The sequence below is a fragment of the Silurus meridionalis genome, chromosome 13 (genome assembly GCF_014805685.1).
Source record: "Silurus meridionalis isolate SWU-2019-XX chromosome 13, ASM1480568v1, whole genome shotgun sequence".
In the NCBI taxonomy this organism is placed as follows: domain Eukaryota; kingdom Metazoa; phylum Chordata; class Actinopteri; order Siluriformes; family Siluridae; genus Silurus; species Silurus meridionalis.
In genome coordinates, this window is record NC_060896.1 from 7558502 (window position 1) to 7567368 (window position 8867).

At 42.5% G+C, this 8867-nt stretch overlaps 1 protein-coding gene across 1 annotated transcript; it reads left to right on the plus strand.

Annotated features, from left to right (window-relative positions):
• The first annotated feature begins 3690 nt into the window (after positions 1-3690).
• Positions 3691-7415, plus strand: lrrc4.2 (leucine rich repeat containing 4.2). Its single transcript, XM_046865076.1, has 2 exons — positions 3691-3829; positions 3975-7415. Exon 2 carries the CDS (start codon positions 4084-4086, stop codon positions 6031-6033), a length of 1950 nt encoding a protein of 649 aa, XP_046721032.1. The 5' UTR covers positions 3691-3829; positions 3975-4083; the 3' UTR covers positions 6034-7415.
• The last annotated feature ends 1452 nt before the right edge of the window (positions 7416-8867 follow it).

Sequence of the window (8867 nt, forward strand, 5' to 3'; positions counted from 1 at the left end):
AATCTGCGCAGCCAGAGGACTAGGGGATGTAGGCCAGGGAAAAGTGCAGTATTGACACAGGCCATTTCAGTCTTTCACTGTCCTCCATCTTCCACCCCCTAGGGTGCACTCATTCACCACCCACAAACCAGGTCAACAAACCAAATTGGGCGCTCAAGCACAGACCCCCCACATACTGTATATATAAAATAAACCCTTAAAGTCTCTATAGGGTAATTTTGCGAATTCAAAGTTTTCTTAACATACTTGCATATGCCTGAATTGGTTGTGCAGAAAAAAGGAAAAAGCTTTTTGCCGGAAGAGTCTTAAATTGCGGATTCTTTACAACGTTCTAGAGTAGCTATCTCAGAAAGTGTGAAAATCCATAAGGAAAAATTCGCAGCTCTTTGACCTTTCCAAGCATATGACCTCTATAATGGCACTAGTTCTAGTGTTGGCACTAGGGATATCAATTGCTTTCACTGTTAGACCATTAAAACTGGAGGCTAAACCAATCGCCTTACACCATGTTAAACCTCCAGCTGTGCTAATTTATACAGTTCCTTAATGCACAAAGCGTGCCCAGCTCCTGGCTTCTGGCTAAAATGCCCTAAGTATCTCTTTAACTTGAAAGAGACAATTAGTAGCTTAATACTCTTTACAAAGAACCATTTTGTCCTGTTAGCTCAGCGAAGAGAAAGCAACACTTGTGCAAAGTCTCTCTAGTGATCCATCAGGTCAATTGGCTGGTTGTTACAAATGGGGCACGATAGAACAGTGCAGTGTTTAATAAAAAAAAAAAACTTGTAGCACAACAGGATCCTGTATTAAGCATTAACTTGCATTTCTAAGGTACTAAGGTAAGAAAATAATGAAGTATACAACACACAATCTTGACTGTACACAAGAGTGGATGCAGATTGACCTAATCTAGCTAATCTTAGGTGTTTAGCTTTAGCTAAAGTATTTAGATCTCTGAGATTGCAAGCCTTCTCCTGGGTAATGTCACTATGCACTTAGTAACCTAGAACATAATAAAGAAACAGTGGGCAACGGTCCAGCTTATCCTCATCTGAAACTGTCATCATGGTATGCAAAGGTACTATATTAGGATCAAGAGCGAAAGGCGTTTTGAGGCTTGTTATATAACAACCTTGAATTCATTCATGAATTAATTAGGGGGCTTTTATGTGGGAACTTGTCGGAGAGATTGTCAAAGATGAATCAAAATACTCAAAATAAAAAAGCTAATTTTTTTTCCTCCCTAACCTGTGCATCATGCTCACCCAAAATGTTAGCAAGAATCATACTCAGTGATAGCATAATCCCCACAAAGCTCTTTATTTTACTGTTCAAAGTAGAGACACATCATAAAAAAAACAATGTTTCAGCAAACAATAACACTTGGCACATCATACCCTGCCGTACAGTATGCGTCTCTGCTTGAACTGCAAAAAAGGTACCTTCGAACAGGGAGAAAGAAACCATTAGCTTCACTGTGGAAAAGAAAAACCAGCGACGGACTGAGAACTCTACATCTGCATTCAAATGCCACTTAATCCTGTGAGATGGGTTGCTTGAGGTCTCTTCTGCCTCTGTCTCTTCATGTTCCTCTTCCTTTTCATAACATTTATTATAACCTCTTGCACTTACCTTATAGAACAGGAACTGTACAGTACAACTCCTGGAGTGTGGGTTTTTTTCGTCAGACTTGCCAACCCCACAGACAGCCGCACACTCAGCAGTCAGGATGTCCCATCAAAAAAAAAAAATGTATCATGTACAATATCCTTGCTTGGTAATCGGGACATGTGTACATGTCGATGGGTGTGTGTGTGTGTGTGTGTGTGTGTGTGTGTGTGTGTGTGTGTGTGTGTGTGTGTGTGTGTGTGTGTGTGAAAAGGGCACTATTACATGGCATTCCTCACATTTCTATGTTAAATTTAATGGTTTGAAAAGTCCCCTGGGAGTAGTTGAGGAGGGGTGGGGTGGTTATAGAGGAGCCCCATTGCAGTGATGTAGGGTTGTTTTATCTTAGTCAATGCAGTCCCAATAGAGCTTACTACAGAAGGAGAATGAGGATGTATGTTTTAGAGAGAAAGAGCAGTGTGTGTGTGTGTGTGTGTGTGTGTGTGTGTGTGTGTGTGTGTGTGTGTGAGTGAGAGAGATAGAAAATAAAAAGAGAGAGGATGTATGTGTGTAGGTGTGTGTATGCTTGTTTTCTGAGAGTATATGATGGAGAGAGAGAGAAATAGATAAAAGAGAAAACTGACTGCAACAAGCAGAAAGAAAAGCAAAATATACATAGTTAGAATAAAAAGAAAAGATGGTATACATGGCAAAAAATTAAATTGCACAACCAGAACAAAGAGTAAGAAAGGAAGAGTTGGACAGTGCAAAGCCTCACCGATGTCCGCAAGAGAGAGAAAGAGAGAGAGAGTGGGGGAGAGAGAGAGAGAGAGAGAGAGAGAGAGAGAGAGAGGCAGAGCACAGAAGAAAGAGAGGAGGGGGTGGATGTGTTAATACACAGGAACACTGCATCAAACCAGTGCACTGCTCTGAGCGGGATGCGTCAGCAGTACATTCACGTTTCCATTGAAGGACAAAAGGAGGAGGTAGAACACAGAGGTTTCACTGCCTGCAACCCTGTCACATAAAGAGAAAAAGAGCGAGAGTATCCTGGATGCCGGTGATACGGTGAGGACCGATGCTGCCACCACTGTCGCCGTGGACAGTCTTCTCCTCCGGGTGCATGTGTGTGTATGAATCTCTCTCTCTCTCTCTCTCTCTCTCTCTCTCTCTCTCTCTCTCTCTCTCTCTCTCTCTCTCTTTCTCACTCTCTCTCTCTCTCACTCTCTCTCTCTCTCCTGCAGACCACCAGGCAGTCCACAGGCTCACGGGCAAAGCAGGCAAACTGCCACAACTTACTACCTCAAGAAGCAGGAATAAAAGAATACCGCATGATCTTTACCATGGGGCGAAGAAGTACGGAATCCTATTCAAGACGAGCACTCTGAAATCGGCAGCACGTCACACAGCAAGATCAATTCCTCCTTTTTCTGACACTGAAGTGCGTGAGTGAGTGAGCGAGAGAGAGAGAGAGAGAGAGAGAAAGAGAGAGCATGAGAAAGAGAGAGAGAGCAAGAACACACAATCGCTAGAGAGAGCTTCACTGCTGCGATGCTGCTGCCCCCCTTCCTCCCCCTTCCTGCTTGCGCACCACCACCACCCCCGAGCCCCCCTCCAGAGAAACTGACGGATTATTGCTAACTGTGCACGCGGCAGTCTGCAGCTGCTACGGCAACGAGCGGGAGAAAAGAGAGTTGAAAAAAGCAAGATGGAATGACCGCAATGTGCGTCTGTTGCCGTTTTTTTGTATTCGTCAGTGAACTGCTAATCGACAGGACAAGTGTCGATGGAGGGGTGAACAACAGCGTGTTAGTCTAAAACAGGCAAGAAGGAAAAATCTGTAAAAGACTTCGGGATTTCACTACTCCACACTATTGCTTTTTCTTCTGCTTTTTTCTGCGCTACTTGCAGTTTGGAAATGGAGTCTTGTGAAAAATGTTCAGCTGTATGCAGCGTTGGCTTCCAAGGACAATCAATGGGGGAGCTGAGAGGAGATCTTTTTCAATCTGACTGGATCCGTGCACCTGCTTAGCTCAATGGGCCTTACCTTTTGATTCAGTTTCTTTAAATGCTGCATCCCTGTGGAATTCAAAGGAGCCATTTTGGCAAGTCTATTCACGGTCCAGTTTACTTTTTTTTTTTTTTTATGTTGTACAGGTCTTACTAAATCTTGTCCGTCTTATGCAAATTAAAAAGGGACATTCAAAGGAGAACTAATGATGTGAGTAAATTGTTTTGAAACTTATTCCTGCTTTCTTTCTACTTAATTCAACAGTATTTCTTTATTCTATAATCATTCGCTGTTTCTCTCTCCTCCCTCCCACCACTCTGTCTCACTGTCTTTCTCTTTAATGGGGATAACACAGTACCATCCTGCACTGTCGATGGAAAACAGAAGCAGTGTCTTGCTCAAGCCAGGGTAGGGCCACTGTTCTTCGTTCCCGAGCCGAATCCCCACATGATGTTGAATTATGAATGCGCCACATCATGAGTCTCTTGTGGCAGGTAACTGTGCACTGGAACGCAGCCCTGCTCTGTGCAGTCTACCTCATGGTGCGAGCGTGGAGTGTGTGTGCCACCCCCACCGGACCCCAGAACTGCCCAGCTGTATGTTCCTGCAGTAACCAGTTCAGCAAGGTGGTGTGTACCAGGCGTGGCCTGGTTCGAGTGCCTCCTGGCATCCCGACTAACACACGGCATCTCAACCTCATGGAGAACAGCATCGAAGTAATCCATGCTGACACCTTTCGACACCTCCACCATCTGGAAGTGCTGCAGCTTGGCAGGAACTCCATCCGGCAGATTGAGGTGGGGGCCTTCAATGGTCTCACCAATCTTAACACCCTGGAGCTCTTTGACAACCGGTTGACTGTAATCCCAAGTGGCGCTTTTGAGTACTTGTCTAAGCTGCGGGAATTATGGCTCAGGAACAACCCTATTGAAAGCATACCGTCTTATGCATTCAACCGTGTCCCCTCCCTCATGCGACTGGATTTAGGAGAACTGAAAAAACTGGAGTATATCTCTGAGGGTGCTTTCGAAGGATTATACAACTTGAAATACCTAAACCTTGGAATGTGTAATCTGCGGGAGATGCCTGTCCTCTCCCCATTGGTGGGGCTGGAGGAACTGGAGATGTCAGAAAACTACTTTCCAGACATAAAACCAGGATCCTTCAGGGGTCTGAAATCCCTTAAAAAACTCTGGATTATGAACTCCAAAATCACCACCATGGAAAGAAATGCGTTTGATGATGTCACAGCCTTGGTTGAACTCAACCTGGCCCATAATAACCTTAGCTCTTTACCCCATGACCTTTTTTCACCACTGAGTTACCTGGTAGAGCTGCACTTGCACCATAACCCATGGAGGTGTGACTGTGATGTAGTATGGCTGGCGTGGTGGCTACGAGAGTACATCCCTACCAACTCCACGTGTTGCGGCCGCTGCCATAGCCCTGCCCATTTACGAGGACGCTACCTCGTTGAGGTGGACCAGACTACGTTTCAGTGCTCTGCTCCTTTCATCCTAGATGCTCCACGGGATCTTAACATATCTGCAGAGAGAGTAGCCGAATTCAAGTGTCGCACAGCTCCCATGTCATCCGTCAGATGGCTTCTACCCAACGGAACGGTTCTGACTCATGGCTCCAATCATCCAAGGATTTATGTTCTCAATGATGGAACTTTAAATTTCTCCAATGTTCTGCCCTCTGACACAGGTGTGTACACCTGCATGGTGACAAACATGGCTGGAAACTCCAATGCATCTGCTTACTTGAATGTGAGCGCGGCAGAGCTTAACACATCTGAGCACCTAAGCTATTTCACCACAGTCACTGTGGAAATAGTGGAGTCAACATCAGAAGAGGTAATCAAACCGAAGACGGTTACGGCCTCACCCTCCGTCTTCCAGCCTGTGTTTATCTCAACTCCAACTGTGCTACTGCAGACACCAAGACAGGTTAGTGTGCCAACTATCCGAGGAACAGTGGGCCCACGCGCCAGCTTAGACGAGGTGATGAAGACTACAAAGATCATCATTGGCTGCTTTGTTGCCGTCACGCTGCTCGCTGCGATCATGCTAATTGCGTTCTACAAACTCCGTAAACGACACCAAAATAGGAGCACAGTAGCAGCTGCCAGGACTTTGGAGGTCATTCAGATGGGGGAGAACGTTCCTCCTTCTACATCGGGAACAACTTTACCAGGAGAGGGTGGGATGGTGCTACCAAGTCTGAGAGATCGTAACAACACTTACAAATCCAGCTACAGCACCTACAAACCAGCACACTCTGCTCCCTGGGGAGAGAACAGCATTGGCAATTCTCTACATCGCCCTCAGTCCATAACCGTCAGCACTATCCCGGAACCCTACTTGCATAAAACTCACACCAAGGAGAAGGTACAGGAAACCCAGATCTAACATTCCTAAACCCTTCTCCTCCTTCTACCCTTTTTTTTCTGATCCTCATGAAAACATGCAATAGAATGCACAAAGGAAAGACAGCGATTACTTTTGTACCCAGTGCAAAAATGAGACTGTTTTTCTTGTACATGCTTATATATAAATATATGAATATAAATATATAAATTAATCCGCTATGGGGTGATAAGAGAAGCAGATTATATATTAAAAAAAAACAATGGAAAAACTGAATTTAAAACTATTTTCTAATGTGTAACTTCTATTTAAGATGGGAAAAATGAAAACAATGACATTACACTGCAGATGCGAGCAGATTTGTTTGAAAAGTCTGTGGTTTTTAGACCATGCTAGATATTAATCCAGTAACATTTCTACATAACTGTCCCCAAAAGAATATTTACAAGTTTCTCTTGTAAGAGCACCAAGAATTTGTAATGTGCCAAATGTTATACATGAAATTTGGGTCAATGAAACATACTACAAAACAATGCAAGACATAGTTGCAAAAAAAAAAAAAAAAACCTAAACAAAAAAAAACCAACAAAAAAAAAAAGGTATAGAAAAAACAAAAACAAAAAAAAAAAAACACCCAAGTTCTCCTGAGTCTGCTGAGTCTCAGTAGCTATCAGCCAAAAGGTTCTGGTCTCTTATGTGCTTTTTTCAGTGAGTGTTTTTGCAGTTTAACTTCATATTCAAGGAAAATCCCTAGTACTGAACAAACACCTACAGCATTTTCATAAGTGTACCTGGGTACAAATTAACATTGATTCTTCATTCAATACTGGGGATTCTTCTCTGCAGTTTTTTTTTGTTTGGTATTGAACCTGTGTCTCAGCAAGAAGCAGTGAGGTAATCTGATTCCTGCTTCCCCCCCTCAATTCCCCTTAAGCCTCTTTAGGTTTTTTGTTTGTTTGGTTTTTTCGGATTTGACAAATTTACCAACACTAGTTCTGACCATTATCCTCTCTGTTACGGTCCAAAAATGTTTAAAAGTTCCTGAATGCTTTCTTAAGACTTAAGCAGCTTTTAGGGCTAAAATATAGTTCACAAAAATGTTACAACAATTGCCTCAGATTAGTAGTGTAAGGGCTGAAACAGGACGTTTATTTGCAACACTGCAGAGATACTTGCAATGTCACGATGGTTTGTTGCAAGCTGTTAACATTATCATAACTGCTTACGACTTTTTCTTTTTTGTCTGTTCCGTTGATCTCTTTGTCGAGAAAAGGGTATACAAGAGAATGTGTGAATTTTAGGTTGTCCTCAATGGTGATCATTCAAACGGTGAATTTCATTTGTCCTTATTTCGAGCAACACTATTTTTATGAGGAGTCTTCAGAGGTTACAACAATAAAACATTTGGTTTGTATTTCTCTAAAGATAACTCTTTGCTCTTGCCTTTTTTTCTACCTTCCTTCCTACCTTTTTGAGCAGTAGTAAAAGTTTGAGAATTGTAATGGAAGCAGCAGAGACTTAGCCCTCTCTGTCAGATGTCATTTTTGGGAACACGCCAGGTTTTGCTTCTGCAGGTCCAGTAAACTGAATTCTCATGGCACATTATTGCTTATCCTACTTCTGTGGCAAAATCAGGAAAAGAAATCAAATGACAACAACATAAAATGGTTTATTGGGAGGACTGTAATCTCTGCCCTATCTGTGATAGCATATTGTTCTGAATAATAAGAGCAAATACAATGTCCATAACAGAAAGGTGCATCACTGACATAAAAAAGATGAATGCAGTCTGCTTTTCTGAGACAATAAACGCAATGCGATAGGCAGACATTTGCTCGAATTCTATTTCCCCCCGTCATTATGGCACTTAGAGCTCAGGTAACACAACTCCATTTGAAGCCCTGGACTAATAAGGTTAAGTGCGGCTTTTAATATCATCCATTATTGATCTTGTTAACCTGTGTGCATAGAAAATTAGGTATGGAGTGCATGTGTGTGTTACATCAAGAAAGTGTATGTGAATCACATTCAGTGCCGTTTTATGACTCCCTTTTACAGTGTAGTCGTGTACACTCAACAATGCATAATAATTTTTTTTTTTCCAACAGAAAAACTTCTAATGCTCTAGAACATTTTGAATGCCTCCTTGGGCTATTTGATTTTTGGGCTTTTTCTTTTTTTTTTAGTGAGTGACCTTTAATATGATTATAGTGGCTTACGTTCATATTATGCTGCCTCGGCATTTCAGGCTTCTTTACAACGTTCCATGTTGACTCTCTGTATATGCCGAATATTAAAACATTTTTTTCTGATGCCATGCAAAGCAGAGTCTGTTTTAGGCTTGAATGGGTGCTAAAGTGCTATTACGCTGTACATTTTTAGCATGGATGAAAAGGGGGGAGAGGGCACAGTCTGTAATCAGGGGCCGAAAGCCTTCAAAAGCTGAGCTGCAGTAACCCAACATTAGTACACACATGCACACACACATACGCACACACACATAAGCACACACACCATTACACACACACACATGCACGTACACACACATACATGCACACACAGTAATTTACTGCCCTCCCAGGACACTTGGACCACAGCATTCACACCCTACATTTGGTGTTTATTACACACATCACACAAAATCAGCAACACACCAGACTAATTAGGCAGCGCTGCGGTTTTTACGTTATTTTAAAGAAAATTGTGCAACATAGTGTCTGCGGCTGATGAGGCTTGTAAATTTAAACTGTAATACCAAAAGGAAAACTTGATTTTACTTTCCCTCTACACCAGAAACAATGAACCTGACATTATATGTTTTCTTTACATTCTTTTCATTTCAGTTCAAAGCAAGACACTGCAGGTGAATAGGATCA

Coding starts and splice junctions, on each gene's coding strand:
- lrrc4.2 (XM_046865076.1), top strand. CDS start 4,084: ATGCGCCACATCATGAGTCTCTTGTGGCAGGTAACTGTGCACTGGAAC.